The sequence below is a fragment of the Mustelus asterias genome, chromosome 9 (assembly GCF_964213995.1).
Source record: "Mustelus asterias chromosome 9, sMusAst1.hap1.1, whole genome shotgun sequence".
Classification (NCBI taxonomy): Eukaryota; Metazoa; Chordata; class Chondrichthyes; order Carcharhiniformes; family Triakidae; genus Mustelus; species Mustelus asterias.
In genome coordinates this window covers 38,663,552-38,683,897 of record NC_135809.1, presented here as the reverse complement: position 1 = coordinate 38,683,897, position 20,346 = coordinate 38,663,552, and the positions used below count along the sequence as shown (strand labels likewise).

The 20,346-nt window shown below is 41.5% G+C and overlaps 2 protein-coding genes across 5 annotated transcripts in view; one reads left to right on the top strand and one right to left on the bottom strand.

The window, feature by feature from the left end:
* Nucleotides 1–8,715, top strand: part of agk (acylglycerol kinase) — a 37,980-nt gene extending 29,265 nt beyond the window's left edge. The window contains exons 12-16 of one of the 2 annotated variants that reach the window (XM_078220026.1): nt 2,203–2,300; nt 2,898–2,968; nt 6,405–6,489; nt 7,029–7,190; nt 7,307–8,715. In XM_078220026.1, coding sequence (XP_078076152.1) covers nt 2,203–2,300; nt 2,898–2,968; nt 6,405–6,489; nt 7,029–7,151 — 377 coding nt within the window. In that variant the 3' untranslated portion in view covers nt 7,152–7,190; nt 7,307–8,715. Of the gene's footprint in view, nt 1–2,202; nt 2,301–2,897; nt 2,969–6,404; nt 6,490–7,028 lie in introns of both variants that reach the window. The other variant, XM_078220025.1, reaches the window with a different exon arrangement.
* A 3,206-nt stretch (nt 8,716–11,921) lies between these two features.
* The window catches only part of LOC144498628 (DENN domain-containing protein 2A), a 105,446-nt gene continuing 97,021 nt past the window's right edge, over nt 11,922–20,346 (bottom strand). For all 3 annotated transcript variants that reach the window (XM_078220021.1, XM_078220023.1, XM_078220024.1), the window contains exons 18-20: nt 16,777–17,016; nt 15,342–15,428; nt 11,922–15,091 (exon numbers count right to left, since the gene is read on the bottom strand). In XM_078220021.1, the coding sequence (XP_078076147.1) occupies nt 15,060–15,091; nt 15,342–15,428; nt 16,777–17,016 (359 nt within the window). In that variant the 3' untranslated portion in view covers nt 11,922–15,059. The remainder of the gene's footprint in view (nt 15,092–15,341; nt 15,429–16,776; nt 17,017–20,346) is intronic.

Sequence of the window (20,346 nt, the reverse complement as noted above, 5' to 3'; positions counted from 1 at the left end):
TAAGGTGCTTGAGTGCTTTAAATCTTATTGCTCCTTTCTTTTTTGTGGGACATGGGAGTGGCTGACTGGCCAGCATTTATTGCCCATCCCTAGTTGCCCGAGGGCAGTTGAAAGTCAACCACATTGCTGTGGCTCTGAAGTCACATGTAAGCCAGACCAGGTAAGGACGGCAGATGGGTTTTTCCGACAATCAGATTGTTTTATTGAATTCAAATTCAACCATCTGCCATGGCGGGATTTGAAGCCGGGTCCCCAGAACATTAACTGAGTTTCTGGATTAATAATCTAGCGATAATAAGACTAGACCATCGCCTTCCCTTTTAGTGCTAATGAAGTATTGTTGTCTTATGTACTTTGGGACGGGAGTGCAGGTGAAACATCCTTCCTTTGAGGAGGAACACTTATTAAAAATATTTTTTCCCATTTGGATTTGCACCTCCAGCATCGCATTGTCCAACCTTTTCGCATGAGGTGCCACATTTCAATTTTTTTCTCACTCGAGGGGCAAATTTCAGAAAGATAAGATTTGGCACAACATCAAACGTGGATTTCAAAAATAAAGTTGAGGTCTGAAGAAAAGAAACAATTGCTGAACAACAAAAAACAACTCAAAGCAATAAATCATTTAAGAAATGAATTATTAATAAAGATGGCCATTAGAGTAAGTGTGAGAGAGTGCGGGTGTGCGTCCAGTTCACTCCCAGTCTTAGGTGCTCACTCATTCACCTTCACCCACACCCAACTGTGTGAATATGTGTGTGTGTGGGGCTGTGGGTGAGTGAGAACTCTGAGACTGGAAGTGAGCCAGGCGTGTGCACACGCGCACACACACACACTCACTCACTCACTCTCGCTCTCCTTTTCCTCACACTCTCCCATAGAATCCCTACAGTGCAGAAAGAGGCCATTCGGCCCATCCACAATCCAACCGAGGCCCTATTCCTGTGACCCCACTTATTTACCATTAATCCCCTGACACTAGGGTCAATTCAGCATTGCCAATCAACCCAACCCGCACATCTTTGGACTGAGGGAGGAAACCCACACAGACACTGGGAGAATCTGCAAACTCCACACAGACAGTTAATCGAGGCCGGAATTGAACCCAGGTCCTTGGCGCTGTGAGGCAGCAGTGCTAACCGTACACTCATACACAGACACATGCACACACGCACACACATGCTCTCACTGTCTCTCACACACACATTCTCGTGCACACATTCTCTCGCATGCATACTGAGCCCAGTAAATTTGGAAATTAAAAGCTGTGATAGTGCCAAGATTCTTCCTCCCACCCTGACTAATACTCATACTGTCCCAGGTCCTGCTGTCGTTCTGCCATCTTGACTCCTGTATACTTTTTGGGGTTCTTCTCTTCCCCCTTACCCACTCACACATACACTCCAAGTACACCTCCACGTACGCACACACCCCACCGCCGCCGGCAAGCAGTCTCTCCCTCATCCCCTCCCCACCCCACCCTAATGGTAAGAAACCACCGATAACCTGTAACCCCCCACCACATCTGCTGTGATAATCTGCAAAGCAGAGTGTGAAAAATACCATTTAAGTTCCATCAGCTATAACTATAATCCTGATTTTAGCAACACAATGTTATCACATTAGAAAGGCAGTCGTATTACAGGGATATGGATGATATATGGTGAAGTTTCAAGATAGTATATGAAAGTTAGCATATTGTGAAAATTCATCAGTAGACACTAATTCTCAGCATCACTGAATAGTCAAAAACTGGATTTGGGCCCTGTTTCTCTTTGGTCCTCGTCTGCGCTATGCCAGGCAGGAAGGAGCGGCATTTTTCCCCATGTGATGAAATGGGAAACTCAATGGGACGGTTGTGCCTTACCACTTTGTGCCATTTCCTGGTGATCTGTTATGAGGGGCAGTAACTTGTGAACAGACTGTGTCCACACTTTCCATTGCAGGAGCTGGGACAAGCAGATGAAGAGTGGGTAGCAATATGAAATGATGGAAAACTGATCCAATTATTTCCACTTCTTAAAAGAAAAGCAGGGGAAATCAAATGATTGACGGTATTTGGTTGAGTGTTGTGCCTTCTCTGGGTTTAGAATTGGTCAGCTCAGGCAGCACGGAGGAGGATGGAATGATTTTGCTTGTAAGTGGTTTGTCTTTGGAAAATGGAGTTGAGAGTTTTCATTGGGTTTCCTATTCTGACTGCAGTGATGTTGATGCCAGTGGAACCGGAGCACTGGGAAGAAGTGCAGAAATCAGCAGTGGAAGTGACCATCAGCACACTCAACAAGCAGGCAGATCTCAAGGTGAGAATAGTTACTGTCAGTACCGACAGCCAGGAGCTGATAATGGCCGCAAACTCCGTTAGGACGATTTTACTTTCCACAAAAATAATCACATTCAGAGATTTGGCTGTATGAATGTAGAGATGATGTATGTCTATGGGGAGAAAACTGTTACCCAAGTCAGTAGGTATACTAAGATCTGCACTCATGGTTTGACTTAATGCTTTTATTAATGCTGCTGTTTAATCTTGTAATGGAATAGGCATTTGATGTTTGATTTGCCTTTGTTTCCTGTGGAAAGTATCTTCTCTTGGCTGGAACCAGATATATGTCATGTGAAATGGACGTAGAGGAAATCACCTCCCTACTAACTATACTCCATTGCTACTAGTGGTCTTTGTACAAACAGCGTTTCATTGTGTTGGAAGCTTTGAATCCCTTTTTCTCATTTATCATCTTCTAATATGAAAAATGTGCACATCCAGCTTTGCATTCAAGCCATATTCACCCTTGTTTGTTAAAAATGCGGTGGAGTTAATATTAATATTGAAACTCTGAGTAAGTAGTTCAAGAGTGCTATAGAAAACCCTGCTAAATGCTTTTTCCATTTTTCTACAGCGTACAGAAGATGCCATGAATATTTGTATAGAACCAGACACAATCAGCAAGGGACAGTTTGTAGCTACAGGGTAGGTGTCTCATGTCTCAAGTGTATTTGTTAAATAATTTGCTGTTTCAGAGTTCAGTTTCTGGAAGAGATGTTAGAAGTGTTGCTCTCTTGCCACTGTTGTTAGCAACTCCAGGTTCACCCTACAACAAGTATGTTAATTAAAAAATTCATAAAATGAGATGCATTCTGAAAATAAAAGATGCTTCTCCCATTCCTGTATTCATTCCAGAGCTCAGTTCTGTCTGCACTGACTGATGTGGGGACTGAGTAGCACACACACCACACAAGTGTCAGGCAATGACCGTCTCCAACAAGAGAGGATCTAATCATTGCCCTTTGATATTCAATGGCATCACCATCGCTGAATCCCCCAGTAATAACATCCTGGGGGTTACCGTTGACCAGAAACAGAACTGGACCAGTCATATAAAAACTGCGGCTACAAGAGCAGGTCAGAGGCTGGGAATCCTGTGGTGGTAATTTGCCTCCTGACTCTCCAAAGCCTGTCCACCATCTGCAAGACACAAGTCAGCAGTGTGATGGAATACTCTCCAGTTGCCTGGATGAGTGCAACATCAACAACACTGAAGAAGCTCCAGGACAGAACAGCCTGCTTGATTGGTATCACTTCCACAGACATTCAGTCACTCCACCACCAGCGAACAATGGCAGCCTACAAGATGCACTGCAGGAGCTCACCAAGGCTTCTTAGACAGCACCTTCCAAACCCACAGCCACTACCATCTAGAAGGACAAGAGCAACTGATACCTAGAAGCTCCCCTCCACATCACTCACCATCCTGACTTGGAAATATATCGCCGTTCCTCCACTGTCACTGGGTTAAAACCTGGAACTCCCTCCTTAACAGCACTGTGGATCTGTCTATACCTCGGGGATTGCAGTGGTTCAAGAACCCAGGTCCACCATCTTCTCATAGTCAACTGGATATGGGCAATAAATGTTGGCCTAGCTAGTGATACTCGCATCCTGTAACGTTAATACTTAAAAAATCCAAAATTTCAAATGCAAACACTGTATATTAGCCTGGCTTCCAGTTCTCCTGTCTGAAAAACCAAGACAGTGTGGAGAGTGTGAGGTGAAAATCAAAGGCTCTGTGCCCCTGGCTAATTATTGCTGCTTACACTTTGAGAATTTCCCACAACTTGAGGACAGTGATGGAGATTAGGCTCTTGAAAGCTAACAGTAAAAGTAATTCATCCTCCATTTGCCAGTTCATCCTGAACGATGTTATCAACTTGCTCGCTGCACATCCAAGAATAAATATGACATTAGACAAAGAGGAGCTGAATGTTTATACAGGTAGTTAGCAATGGTGCAAGCTTTCAATTGCCCTTTCTTTTATTGTTTGTGTTTCCAGAACAATCGTTGATCAGGAATCCGTTGGTACTTGTGTTTTCCCAATAATTAAATAAGCACCGTTGTTTTAAATAGAACCTATTCTGTAGACACGGTGACAGCTGGAACAGAAAGAAAACAGTGAACATAATAGGAATCTGAAAGGAGGGTGGGAAAGGTCAGTTAGTATCTGAAAATTTAACATGAATATTTTGAGTGAAAAACTTCATCCAGACAAGTTCAGCCTTTATTAGGCTGACTGAAGCAAGAAGAGAGTTGCAGAAAAGGATCAAATGTTTAACTCTTAAAGAAATATTCAATGGATTGAATAGTCTGAAGGCATTGGGATGCAATGTTGACATTTCATAGAATCCCTACAGTGCCGAAAGAGGCCACCCGGCCCGTGAATCTGCACCAACTCTCAGAAAGAGCATCCCACTCAGGCCCTCCCCCTGCCTTATCCCTATAACACCCTGCATTTGCTATGGCCAATCCACCTAACCTTCACATCTTTGGATTGTGGGAGGAAACCAGAGCACCCCCACCCAGACATGGGGAGAACGTGCAAACTCCACACAGTCACCCAGGACCAGACTCAGACCTGGGTCCCTGGCACTGTGAGGCAGCAGTGCTAACCACTATGTCATCCATTCATGTGAAATTTCTTATTTCGTTATTAGGGATATTAGTTTATTCAGAATGAACCTATAGAAAGGCCATGAATACCTAGAAAGATGTCTCAGTCAGTGATTGGAAAGATACAAGGCAAGCCACACAGCTCCAAAATGAAAGGGAAAATTGGAAAATACAACATGCATCTTTCTTTGAGACTATAGTAACTGAGGTGTTTTCTTATGAAAAAGGTTGAGTAGGTTGGACTTCTATTCATTGGAGTTTAGAAGAATGAGAGATGAACTTATTGAGACATCTAGGATTCTCAAGGGGGCTGGACAGCGTAGATGCTGAAAGGTTGTTTTCCCTGTTGGACAGTTTAGGCCCAGTAAGAAGTTTAACAACACCAGGTTAAAGTCCAACAGGTTTATTTGGTAGCAAAAGCCACACAAGCTTTCGAGGCTCTGAGCCCCTTCTTCAGGTGAGTGGGAATTCTGTTCACAAACAGAACTTATAAGACACAGACTCAATTTACATGAATAATGGTTGGAATGCGAATACTTACAACTAATCCAGTCTTTAAGAAGTTCCTGTTGGGGAGCACTTCAGCGGTCACGGGCATTCGGCCTCTGATATTCGGGTAAGCGTTCTCCAAGGCGGCCTTCGCGACACACGACAGCGCAGAGTCGCGGAGCAGAAACTGATAGCCAGGTTCCGCACACACAAGGACGGCCTCAACCGGGATATTGGGTTTATGTCACACTATTTCACATAAATATTTCTGCTTTTTTCCTCCTGAGTCTTTATCATGCGATCCTAGAATCAGAATTTATGTCACACTATTTGTAACTCCCACAGTTGCGTGGACCTGCAGAGTTTCACTGGCTGTCTTGTCTGGAGACAATACACATCTTTTTAGCCTGTCTTGATGCTCTCTCCACTCCCATTGTTTTGTTTCTTAAAGACTGGATTAGTTGTAAGTATTCGCATTCCAACCATTATTCATGTAAATTGAGTCTGTGTCTTATAAGTTCTGTTTGTGAACAGAATTCCCACTCACCTGAAGAAGGGGCTCAGAGCCTCGAAAGCTTGTGTGGCTTTTGCTACCAAATAAACCTGTTGGACTTTAACCTGGTGTTGTTAAACTTCTTACTGTGTTTACCCCAGTCCAACGCCGGCATCTCCACATCAGGACAGTTTAGGACCAGAGGACATAATCTCAGAGTAAGGGGTTGCCCCAATTAAGACAGAGATTGGGAGGAATTTCATCTGAGGGTAGTGAATCTGTGGAATTCTTTACCGCAGAGAGCTATAGAGGCTGGCTCATTATGTATGTATGACATAGCTAGTGATGCCCACATCTCATGAGTGAATAAAAAAAAAGAATGGCAATCATACTTGTGAAGAAACCTTGTAGCACGTTGTCATGAACTCTGTATCAGGTAGTGTTTTGGCTAATCATAACTTCTTGTTTGACCATTAACAGGAGTCAGAAGTTGACTGATCCACTCTTGTGTCCCGAAGGCAGTCAAATTTTCCAAGCCAGTTTCTGTAAGCTGCAGCTACCCCAGGTAAGGTCTCACCCTTAGGCTAAAGCACAGTATGAGGGATCCCTGAACTCAATTCTTTCTCACTTAATTGTAGCTTGTGAAACCTAAACTCTCAATAGTTTAAACTCCTTGCTCTTACCTTAGAGAGGTCAGGGGGAAAATCCTGCCCATCAACACCTCAATTTCATGCTCTTATGAGCTTTCACATTCCACTGACTTCTTGCAGGTTGAAATTCAACTGCCAGTACTTACCTCAGATTTATGTTGCCTTACTTTTTGCAATAGCTCCACTGTCAATTGGGCATCAGAGGGTAATCGGTAACCTCCTGAAGGAGAACAGTCACCTTCACAAAGAAAAATTGAAAACATTCTGGGGTTTGATAAATTTTTATTCGATATTAGTCATTTCTGGATGGCTGTTCTGCACAGATGATATTGTGATCTGAGGAGTATTTGGTTACATACCCAGAACCTGCCAATTTCTTTCATAAGAAGGTTGGATCCAACCTGAATAACTAATGCATTATTTCCTTTCTCTCTCTCTCTCTTTCTCCCCTCAGGGAACAGAAGGTTTCTTCAGTATAGATAATGAAGACTATGAGGCTGTTTCCGTTGATGTGAAACTGCTCCCTCGAAAACTCAGGTTTTTCTGTGATTCTATCAAAAAGCAACAGATGCAGTAATTCCAGACACAGAACATTCAATTTGATAGCTCTCAACCGGCAAGCCAACCTTTACCTGTTTAATGCATCCATAAATATTCTGTTACCCTTTTAAACATTGCTGAATCTATATTGCGGAAACCACCTTTTTCATTTGACATTCTTGGACTTCCCAGATACGAAGAAGTTGGAGTTCGGAGTATGAGAGGGCATAAAACTTGTGCACATCTGTACCATTAATCTGCTGCATTCCCCAACTAAACTGCCCACTGTTACCTGAGATTGTGGCATTATCTTGAAGATCTTTTTCCCCAAAAGCTGCTATTGGTGCTGTTTGTCCGCAGGTCAGTTTTCCAGGATTAGATGGGTTTCCTGCTAATTTTAACTTGTCTTTCATTCCAACTTCTTGAACTGATGAACTACTCCAGTCTCTCCAGAACTGACCCATACTAAGTTGGAAAGCCAACTGAAGCTAGGCTCTGAAAGCAGGAACTGTGATCAGTCGTGATCCATTCTCTGGTACCTGTGTAAAGAGCTCACTGCTATAATACCCGTCCAAATGAAAGTTAAAAGGAACTGTTCAAGTTTTCAGAATGACCTGAATGAAGCACCTTGTAGACAATTAATTATTCTGGAAAAGTAATCACTGTTGTTTTTGTAGACAAATATGGGAGTCAAATTGCATACAAGGTTCCATAAACAAAGATCTGTTTTGGCAGTGCCTCATGAATGTGGGTTAGAACCGATTGATTTTCTTTGCGATCTTTTATGTCCATTTGAACAGGCTAAGTGATAGCTGAACATTGCACCAGTTAATGTTTGTTTTATTGTAATTTATATGAATGTAATGGAGAAAAATAATGTTGCATTTTTGTAAGCTGGTTAATGATCATAGTTCAATTAGTCTGTCCAGAGAGAGATGCAAGAAGCATTTTTGCAGTCAGCCTAGCAGCCAGATTAAGAGACCTTTAGGTTGAAAGTTGTGTGGCTAGGAAAATTTTAAACAGAAATATAAACTATCTTTCAATTGTTTCGTTTCCAAATATAATTGAAGAGTTCAAAGTCAATCCAAACCACAAACTGGGTTATTGGTTCAGAATGTGATTCCACAGGGAAACTGTGGTTTTCCTTATTCTTGCTGTTGGCCGGTCATCTTTCTGAAAGTGAACACATCTCTTCAAAATAAAAGGTATTTAATACACTTTGGGTATTATTAGTATTTGCTAGCAATTTTTTAAAAAATCATGTATCCAAAGCAGCACTTTTGACAACATTCAATAGCAGATATGCAATTCTGGTGGGTCTTGATGGTTCAAAATATTAATTAGCTATCGGAAAGAGAGCTGGCCAATAAATTACACAGCTCTGCAAGTTTCTGTAGCTTGGAGACAATAGTGGGAATACACAAGGACTATCCGATGGCAAATTAAATCCTCGTCAGGTTCTCATCCTGCATAAAAAGGAAGAGAGTAGCTAAATTGGGTATTGATTCCTTAGAGGATGAGACTGGGGAAATTAATGGTGGGAAACAAGGGAATAACAGACTTTGAATAAGTATTTTGCATCAGTCCACAGTAGAAGACTCAACAAAAAAAAATCCCAAGAATGTAGAAATCAAGAGGCAAGAGGAGGGAGGAAATTAAAGCAATCACAACAGGAAAAAGTACTGGGAAATTTAACTGGATTAAAGGCTGACAGGTCCTTGGACCTAATGGTCTGGATCCTAGGGTCTTAAAAAGAGGTGGCTGAAGAGATAGAGGATGCCTTGGTTATAATTGTCCAAAAATCCCTAGATTCTAGAAAGGTCCCAGCAGATTGGAAACCCACAAACATAACACCTCTATTCAAGAAAAGAGGGAGACTAGAAGCAGGAAACTATAGGCCAGTTAACCTAACAGCTGCCATTGGGAAAATGCTAGAATCCATTACTGTGATAGTAGTCTTGTGATTTACAAAATCAGACAAAGTCAGCATGGTTTTGTGAAAAGGAAAATCGTATTTTGAAATTTTGCTAGTGTTCAAACAGGATGGATAAAGAGGAAACAGTGGAAGTAGTGTATTTGGAGTTCCAAAAGGCATCTGATAAGGTGCCACATACAGTTCAAGATAAGCGCTCATAGTGTTGGGGTGATATGTTAGTGTGGATAAAGGATTGGCTAACTAACAGGAAATAGAGTATCAGGATAAATGAGTCATTATCAGGTTGACTAACTAGTAAAATACCACAATCTATAATAATGACTTGGATAAAGGGACCGACCGCGTTGTAGCCAAATTTATTGACAATACAAAGATAGAATCATAAAATCTGTAGAATGCAGAATGAGGCCCATCGTGTCTGCAACAACTCCAAAAGAGCATCCTACCCAGGCCCTCCTCTCCACCCTATCCCCATAATCCTGTGCATTTACCGTGGCTAATCCGCCTAACATTTTTTGGAAAGCAAGGGGCAATTTAGCATGGCCAATCCACCTAACCTACAAATCTTTGGACTGCGGGGAAACTGAAGGAAACCCAAGTAGACAGAGGAAAAACGTGCAAACTCCACACAGACTGTCACCCAAGGCTGGAATTGAACCTGGGTCCCTGGCACTGTGAGGCAGCAGTGCTAACCACTGTGCTACCAGGCCACCCAAATAGATAGGAAAGCAAGAGGAAATAACGTATGCAAAGGAAAATAGATAGGTTAAGATATGATGGCAGAAAGGAAAAAAAACAGTATTTAAATGGAGACTACAGAATGCTGTGTTACAGAAGAATCTGGATAACACTGTACATTAATTACAAAATGTTAAGATGCAAGTATAGCAAGTTATTAGGAAAGCAAATTGAATGGTGGCCAATATTGTAAGGAGGTGGCATACAAAATGTAGGGAAGATTGGCTACAACTATACAAGGTATTGGTGAGATCATATCTAAAGTACTGGGTACAGTTTGAACTCCTGAAGGAGGAATATAAGTGCAGAATCCCTACAGTGCAGGAGGAGGCCATTCGGCCCATCAAGCCTGCACCGACGACAATCCCACCCACTCCCTATCCCCATAACCCCACATATTTACTGTGCTAATCTCCCTGACACTTAGGGCAATTTAGTATGGCCAATCAACCGAACCCCCACATCTTTGGAGTGTGGGAAGAAAGCGGAGCACCCAGACGAAACCAACGCAGACATGGTGTGTATGACACAGATACGTTGCCAGCAGTTAAGAGAAGGTTCACTAGGCTGATTCCTGAGATGAAGGGGTTGTCCTATGACAAAAGGCTAGCTCTTTACTCATTGGTGTTTAGAAGAATGAATGGTGACTTTATTGCAATACACAAGATTGAGCGGTTTTGCCAGGATAGATGCTGAGAGGATGTTTCAGCTAAATACCATTAACCGTTTGCATTAACACCAATTTCCAAGTTGCCAATTGTAATATATTTTGTGCTCCATTTATTTTACACAGTAAGTTGTGTTCACCTTCATTCACATTCCCTTAGGAGCATTGATTGTTCTTGCAATCTGATAAAAAACAACCTTATAGAGGCAGACTTCATTCTCCTATTTTAGAATGAGAATCCTTCACCAAAATCAGCATTGCTATGCAGGAGCTTTTGTCCATTTAAGGAATAACAAAAGCAAAAGATAACTTTTACCTTTCAAGTTTGACTTTTGCAAGTCAGCCAGTTCACAAGTTTTATTACAATCTTCCTTAAAGCGGTTGATTCAGAGTGATGATGGCAGAGTATGTTTGTTTATAGGTCAACCTACAACTTATTGACATCTTTGTGACTGCTGCGGTACTTGAATGAAGATGAACAAATTTGTCTCCCAGTTCTCTCTCCCTTCCCGGTGATCTGTTCTAAGGAGGTTGCAGTTTTGCAAGGATGGGTGGGAAATGTATTTTGTTATAAAAAAATTGAACTCTTCAATTGTATTTTGATATAAAAAAAAGTCAGCAGCTTAAAACTTGACCAAAATCCCAGAGACAAGGTCAAAAACAATTACAGCAAGAATGTAGATCCCCTTATGATAAATGTCTTTTCATGCTGTACTATTTCAAAGTTTTTTGTTTCGGCTATATACATGCATATGCTGGCTGTCCTGCCAGGTGTGCTGATCCCATTCGAATCAGTCTGACCACTCTAGGCAGTGGGCAGTGAGTGCTTACCTAGTTATGCAGACCATTGGAATTTTCATGACCTGTTCCCACTGCCTGGACAGGTCAGGCAGAGCACTGTAGTAGAGCAAGCTTCTCCAGACTTTTAGTGACCCCATGATTTAGCCATGAAGAGAAAGATGGTGGAGAACCCAAACCCCTGATCAGGGGGAGGATGGAGACGAAGGAAACTGGTCCAGGTCAACACATTGCTAAAAGTATGCAGGGCATCAGTGACCTTTTTCCACTGGAAATGATGTGCTCCATTTGCATAAATTTTTAAAAAACCTTATTAATTTCCTGCCTTGTTTTCAGATGACAAATTATCCAACCCTGATGCTACTAACGATTCCAAAATTTCATGCCATTTTTGACAGTTAATATTGGGGGACAAGTAATTATTTTTGTAGCAAAGTGCTTCTTTGTCCTGGCCACCTTTATTCCAACATCAACACCATTAAAACAGATTGTGTAGCCATTTATCACAGTGTTTATGGGACCTTGCTGTGTGCTAACTGGCTACTGGCTTTTCCATTCTACAACAGTAACCACATTTCAAGAAAGTACTTTATTAGGTGTGAAGTACTTTGAAAAGTCTTGAGGTTATGAGCGACTCTTGCTTGTTGAGATTTTCCTTTTCATTTGATGCATTTAAAAAATGTTTATTGGCCATACCCAGCAAAATTAATCAAACAAAATACAACAAAACAGATTTTGGTTAATCAAATCACTGAAATAAATAGAATTTTCTTTAAGTTACATGGAAAGATCTTGGGTTTTATAGTGTTACACTCTATAGGTATAGGAACAATAAGGGTTGACAGGGAACATGTCTTAGTGGACTCCATTCGTTTTGAATTGTGTTCTGAAATCCCATTCCCAGTAATTGGACAAAACATTATTCTTGTATTTCATGGTGTGAACAACATATTGTGGGGCTTGTATATGTACACTTTTTGATCATTTGATTTCTACAACTTCTGACTCTCAGGCCAGAGCTCTGTCTGTTCCTTTTCTTTATCTCTTCACCTAGCCATCCTATTACTGTCATTGTTCCTTTTTGTCTTTCACTTCACTGCACTCCACCCCAGTGCCTGTTCATGTAATGAACTCATTCAGCAATAAAATATCTGGTTCTAATCAAGGGGCACAGTGGTTAGCACTGCTGCCTCACAGCGCCAGGGACCTGGGTTCAATTCAGGTCTCTGATCACTGTCTGTGTGGAGTTTGCACGTTCTCCCAGTGTCTGTGTGGGTTTCCTCCCACAGTCCAGAGCTGTGCGGATTAGGTTGATTGCCCATCAAATTGCCCCTTAGTGTTGGGGGACTAGCAGGGTAAATACATGGGGTTAGAGGAATAGGGCCTGTGTGGGATTGTTGTCGGAGCAGGCTTGATGGGCTGAAAGGCAGCCTCCTGTACTGTAGGGATTCTATGACTGCGTAGTACTCAAGGTTAGGATTTAACAGCATGTTTTCTAATAAAGTCTCTTATTAAAAAGCCAGTTTGAGGAAATATTTTTCTGCAAGCCTATTTTTAAAATTAACCCTTGTACCTAGTGGAGACAACTGACCATATAACTCTAGCTGATTCTCTGATCACGAACATGCGCTGTACCTAGTAATGAAGCATAGTGACCCACTAATGTACAATCCCAAAATGATCAGAATGGGGTTTATATTTGCACTTCCCCACGCAGAGTTCCTAATCTCAGCTGGTCCTGGAGGGGAGGAGGATTAGTAGAGTAACATGCTGCCCCCAAGTTACATTGTCGTGTAATTTCTGAGGGCCAGTTAAAGAGTAGCAATGGCTGATAACAGGCCACTCCCCAGACAACCCTCTGCTGAGGATGACGGGTAATAAAAGGATGAGAGCGAGAACTATGATTGGGTAAATGTGAAACCCTTTCATCCTTAGTGCCCAAGGACTGATTTCAGAGGCTATTTGTTCACTGCTAACTAAAGCTGTGCAGGTCCATAATAAATATCAAACTTATTATTTAATGCCAATAAGCAGCTGGAGTGCTTCTAAAAAACTAGCATCATCTTAGAATTTCTTTTTACCAGGAATATGTAAACTAAGAGTCACCTAGTGATCATGCTGGTAACATAATTTGTCTATGATAACCTAGAGTACAACACCCCTGCCAAAAGCTACTTTACAGTGGTTTGAACATCAGTGCCCTTTTACCCGATAGCTACATTTATGATTCAACTTGTCTGCCCGCTGCCTATTGTTAAGATTCTGTGACAATATTGCTTACTTTGTACTGTACTGTCTCATTATACTGGTTGTCAGTCCGAATATGCCAGCAACATCTAAGCATTGATGAGTACAGCTGATTTCTCAGGACATTGTGTGGCATAACCGTTCCTTCTATTGCACTTCCACATTGTAGAGAGTACAAGTTGTGGCCAAAGTGACAATTGCTCTCCTCTATTCCAAGACACTGTTGTAAGCCAGCTCTGTTTTGTTGCAAACTTTGATCCTTTTGGACTCTGTAATCTACAACATAAACTTGTCACTAAAAAAATCCATAGCAGTTTCCTACTTAAGAGAATCACAATCTAATGATCTGTACATGGACCAGACTGAGACCACTACACCAAGAAACTCCTTCAAATCCATCTTGCTATGTGTATAATGGCACTCAAGTAACCAGCTAAGTAAAATTGGCAGCTACTAAGCAATGATAAACTCTGGGCTATGTACTTGGTTTATTTAAACTGCAAGGTGGGCACCAGTGATATTTCCTTATTTACAATTACTTCAAGTATGGACAGATAGTCATTAAGAGCTGTCAGTGAGAGCTTATTCGAAGTGAAATGAGTTGGAAATTCAAGGTGCGACTCCCTTACTCTCCCAAACCAACAGCTCCACAAAATACAGTTTTCCACCAATTTACTCCGGTTGACAATAATTCAATTTGGAATGCTACAAAGACTTACAGTTCAGACAATGTACACAGCACATTGACACAGTTGAGTGATTCTGGAGTTTGAGCTTTGTACACTTATAATATACAGGGAGTTCTGGGCTGCATCACTCCTTCAGCATATGAGTCCCTGTCACCAAGCAGGCATTGGAACAGTCTTTGCGCTGCCATATCCTCCGTTACTGACCAGCACAAATGTACATGTACAGTGCAAGACTGCACCCAACTGACATCAATTTTGTTGATCAAGCCAACGTCCTGAGGGTAAAATCGTGTTTACAATCCAAAACCCAGTGTTCTCTCGGCTGATAACGTGTTACAGAGGATGACAGATTTTCCATAGCTCCTGGTGTCTGTGTCGTATTAAATTGAACAGGACAAAGTTTGTGGCTCCTGAGTATTAACAGTAGAGTTCAAAACCAAGTAGAAAGTGTTTATGAATTCACAAATTTACCAATGCTACCTTTTTCTTTTCCCTCATTTTCCAGCGTGTTTCATATCTGCACAACATCTGTAGTACAATTTGAAGGTTGTGTATAGTATATTCTCCTTGTTTCTCTATCTCTCTTCCATTGACATCCCACAGGTAAAGTTTATCCAATGACAGGTGAAAGCCAGGCAGAGACCAGGTAGACTTCGTGCAAGTCTAAATAATAAATATTCAATGGAACTGGTTTTATTCCCCCTTGAGTCTTTCACATTAGTGAGCACAGCTTTGAAGTAATAGTCTTCCTTTATCTCCAATGGGTAATGCTATATTGACAATCACAAATCAATGAACCACTGAATAAAAGAAAAAGTGACTGTGCTAGATTCAGCCTTCTTTCCCATTAAGATGTCTTCCAAAGGTTCTTCACTTCTTGTGAAGGAATTTCATTTTACTACCTAGAAATGGACAAACATTTGATCAACTTTCACAATATTGGAAGCCTGAATATTTGCACAGAAACATCAAAAGCACAGGAAAAAGCTTCTGTCTAGTTGCGCAGGAAATGAATGAACTAGCATTGAGTTATTGACAAAATAGGCAGGAGCTAAACTACAAAGATAATGTGAAGATCATAAATGGTTGATAGAAACTGATCTGAGACCTTTTGATGAAGCCCCTCACCATAAGCAAATGAACAAATATTACCTAGGCCTCTAAGAAATCGGTTCATCCCTCTTCGTTCACTCCCAGGGAGAGTTTCAAGGTAGTCCTGTGCTCTAATCTCAAATAATCCTGTGGATATCAAAAAATAATTAATAGTGGGACGGGTACAAGTGAGTTAGTGTTTTCAATGCTGCCTGCAAATTTGGCATAGTAGGGATGAATCTTTGCAGGAGTGCGTCTCAATGTAAGTACTGCAGTGCATCCACTTTCTTCTACATTCTCTTGCTTCTCTACTTCCCTCATGGACATTTATGACATATCACAGATAAAGTTTGATAACTGAAAGCTAGGTTAAGGTGAGGCAGTCTTATGTGAGAATCAAATGCTTTCTCAAAATCAATAAATCGTGTATATTGGCTGCTGGTGTTCTTGAACTTTGGGCGTTATAATTCAAAGATTAGTGATCTTCCACATCGAAATCCAACTTGCTTATCAACAATCTCACTATCTTTTTCTGGCTCTGTTCCAAGATGATGGGAGTGAGATTTTACTAGTGTGGGAGATCAAATAATTGTTCTATCATTGGTGCACTTTTTCAGGTCAACTTTCTTCAGAAGAGGAATAAAGGTAGAATCAGTCCAGTCCTCCAGCTAAAGGGCAGTGTCTCTCAGTGCCACACATCATTTATACATCTTGTCACTACCAAATCTCCCTCCACCTGAAATAATTCTGCCAGTATATTGTCTGGGCTCATGCCTTACAGCTGGTCATCTGATGAATGGCTTGCTGTACTTCAGCTCAAAGTGGAAGAGATGGAGATTGCTGGGTGAAAATTTACACCAGGGAGGTGAAACACAATGTTTCAATTACATTTTTTGGGGCGGCACATTTTTGGTTAGCACTGCTGCTTCACAGCTCCAGAGACCTCAGTTCGATTCCCGGCTTGGGTCACTGTCTGTGTGGAGTTTGCACATTCTCCTCGTGTTTGCGTGGGTTTCCTCCGGGTGCTCCGGTTTCCTCCCACAGTCCAAAGATGTGCGGGTTAGGTTGATTGGCCATTCTAAAATTGCCCCTTAGTGTCCTGAGATGCGTAGGTTAGAGGGATTAGCGGGTAAATGTGTAGGGATATGGGAGTAGGGGCTGGGTGGGATTGTGGTTGGTGCAGACTCGATGGGCCGAATGGCCTGTTTCTGCACTGTAGGGTTTCTATGATTTCAGCCCCTTCCAAGAATCTCTTAATATTAAATGTCCTATTCTTAGTAACAGAGAAACTGCTTTATTCCAGATGATAATAATATGGATGAGGGTTTGTGTATGTTTGATGAAATGTTTCCACAGGGCAAGAATTTGTATGTTTTAATCACATTGTTTGTTCTTGCATGTGGCTTGATTAACTGACACAATTTGTGAATGAGTCCAGCAGTGTTGGGGAGAGAGAAGAGGAAGGAAGGGGCAATATCATGATCCAAGTCCTCACCTTTCACCCCAAGCTTCCTTAGCTCTCGATCTTGAATGAATCCCCCAAACATCTGCGTTTCCATGAAAACCTCCAGAAACCGTCGGACACTTTTTGATGTGAAAGACTTACGAAATGCCTCCCACAGGAAAATTCTTTCATCTTTCTCATTGGCAGTCATGTATAAGGAGTAATGACCAACTATCTCCACAAAGAAGCGGACAAAAGTCTCCGACACCACGCTATTAAGCGAGCTAGGATCTACAAAGAGAAATGGACAGGCAACTCGATGTATTTTTTATTAGGGAGATCTAGATGAGTCCACAAAGCACAATGCCTCATTTGTACATGTTTAAGTATTTATATATATTTTCCCATTGTTACAATCACTGCAGAGACTGGTAACTTCTGAAAGGATATTTGAATTTCCAGTGACTGACTGAAATGATCACAAGATTTCAAGTTTTAAGACTTTTACTGTAACAAATGAATAAAAAGCAATATTGACTGATCACTCAACTTGTGCTTTAACCTACAGACAAGATCCCCATGTTACTTTTAACATGCCCAACAATCTCACACCACAGTTGTGCTTAGTTTTTCCCTTAAGAACCATAGAACCATAGAAAATTACAGCTCAGAAACAGGCCTTTTGGCCCTTCTTGTCTGTGCCGAACCATTTTTTGCCTAGTCCCACTGACCTGCACTTGGACCATATCCCTCCACACCCCTCTCATCCATGAACCCGTCCAAGTTTTTCTTAAATGTTAAAAGTGACCCTGCATTTACCACTTTATCCGGCAGCTCATTCCACACTCCCACCACTCTCTGCGTGAAGAAGCCCCCCCTAATATTCCCTTTAAACTTTCCTCCTTTCACCCTTAACCCGTGCCCTCTGGTTTTTTTCTCCCCTAGCCTCAGCGGAAAAAGCCTGCTTGCATTCACTATCTATACCCATCAAAATCTTATACGCCTCTATCAAATCTCCCCTCAATCTTCTACGCTCCAGGGAATAAAGTCCCAACCTATTCAATCTCTGTAACTTAAGTGGATACTTTATTTTCCCAGAACCCTTACTTTTTCCTTTCCCAGAACTAGCTCACTAACTGTGATGGAACTTCCCTCTAGCCCAAACCAGGCATATCTTCCAGCCTCCATTAAGCCCTCCCAAACTTGGTCTCTTCAATCTGGGTACAAGCGCTCATCCACATTCTGCATGAACAATAGGGTCAGCATTTCTCTGCTTTGGGTGCAGGACTAGCTGCCCCTCCGCCTTCTCTGCCTCTCAGATTCTTGCAGACTTACTTTTTGTGAGTTTCAAGGATATCTTGGTAAGCCCTGTAACCATGACTTTCGATGTACTTTTCTGTCCCCAGATCTCATCACATGGCGGCTTGAATCAAATGGGTTTGTATCCAGAAAGAAATGCTAATTTTGTATATTTCTTAACTCCATTCTATCCTAGAATTAAACAGTTTAAAGTATAATACTGACAATGCCAGCACCTCCCCATGCGATTTGGAGACAAAGTCTACCCACAGTCAGTACAACTATTCTTACCATTGTCTACATCTAGCACTCTCTTCAGAAAGACAACCTGCCACCTTTAACAACCAAGCCACTGAGGCTTGAGTAGGTCACATGACCTGTTATTCATCCATGTTATCTTAAATTAGAGACAGTTCTAAAACATAATAATCTTACAAACATTGTACTTTTAACACCAGATTCATTTAATTTGTTCCTTATTTTGCCATCCAAGGGTTTGTCAGAAGATTGCCAGGGCAAAGATTGAATTCAGATATTTATGTTCCCCTTCCTGTGATATAAATGTAGGAAATTAGAGGCTGCTGAGATGGAGTGTCAGTGCACTATCGAGGCTAATGAGAAGCAGAAATACCGAGGCCGGAATCTTACCACTGTTCACGCCAGGGGGGATTTTCCCATCCCACCACAGTGAACGGAGATTTGGCTGGCTGCCAAATTCTCCAATTTCACCACAGCAGGAGCATGGTGTGAACGGGAGACAAGATTACTCCCCAATTACATCAAATAAACCTGAGGACAAACATACAGGAGATTGCAAGCTTGAACTGGTGGAAGGAAGCATATTGATCGCAATTGCAATTAGTGAAGGCATGGCTCATTAAGCTAAGAACTCAACATGGAGTCATTAATCCAAACTTTAAAGAAGAGAATGACTAAATGCCTTTGTATTATTACCATGCGATCATGTATGAGATAAAGGAATTTGCGTTGAGATACTAGCATTTTTACTTGTATAATAAACAACTTATTGCATTTTTAATATATGCCTCGTTTACCAATGCCTGAACCACAGAGGCAGAAATTTTAAAAAGATGTTAAATGCACTTAGAAAATTTGTCAAAGAGTTGTGGTTAAAAGAGAAGAATGTAACAAGTTAAAAATTCAGTTGGGAATACCGATGAGGCCATGATATATAACAATATTATTGGTTATGTAGTCACCAATAAAAGAAGTCATGGCTCCTTCACCACTTCATGTTAAATGTCCTTGTGTGGTATAGAGTGTAACTGGATTTAGCACCGAACACTAATAAAGAAAGGGCAGGAATGCTCATATTCTGAAGTTTTTAAGAGACAATTTCCATAGAAATCATGGAAACCCTGCAGCGCAGGAGGAGGTTATTCAGCCCATCGAGTCCACACTGACAACAATTCCACCCAGGCCCCATCCCCGTTACCCCACATATTTACCTCGCTAATCCCTCTAACCTACACCTCCTGGGACACTAAGGGGCAATTTAGCATGGCCAATGCACCTAACCCGCACATCTTTGGACTGTGGGAGGAAACCAGAGCACCCGGAGGAAATCCATGCAGACACGGGGAGGACGTGCAGACTCCGCAGCTGTGAGGCAGCAGTGCTGTCCACTGTGCCACCGTGCTGCCCCTTAGTTGAAATATTTTACTTAGACAAACAGGAAAGAACTATTTCAACAACAATGCTATTTGAGGTTTTGCTGAGTGACTATTTGAGACTATTACAGTCAAACATTTTACTAAGTAGGAGACAAAAGCTCAGAAAAAGTGCCTTTGTTATTCCAGCAGTCAGCTAACAACATTAGACAGGGTCGGATGTGTCCCTCACCCCGGCTGTGCCTGCAGCATGTGAGGAAACTGAGGGTGAAGAGAGCCATGGAACAAAACACAGTATTTTATTCATGATGTATTTTTGTTCAGTGTTTTTGAGGTTAAAAAGTTCATTTAAGAAATAAATAGTCTTAAAGCTGCGTAGTTCATTCTACCAGATTATCTATTCCCAGAGACAACCAGCAAGGATGACTCCAGTAGGTGTTGATAACATTTAATTGCAAAGTCGGTGGACTAATATCACCAGGTAGTGGTTTGATTTGCTCCGCATGCGTCCTAATCAGATTAAAAGAAGTTTACAGTCATCATTAGGGCTACAGAAATAAACATGCAATCAGATGATAAATGGACTTGGTCTGATACTTACGAGATAGATAATGCTAATATTCTCTATGTCTAACTGCATGTTTAATTGACAACATTATTTTATTTCCTTTGTTCCTGCTCAAAGAAATGT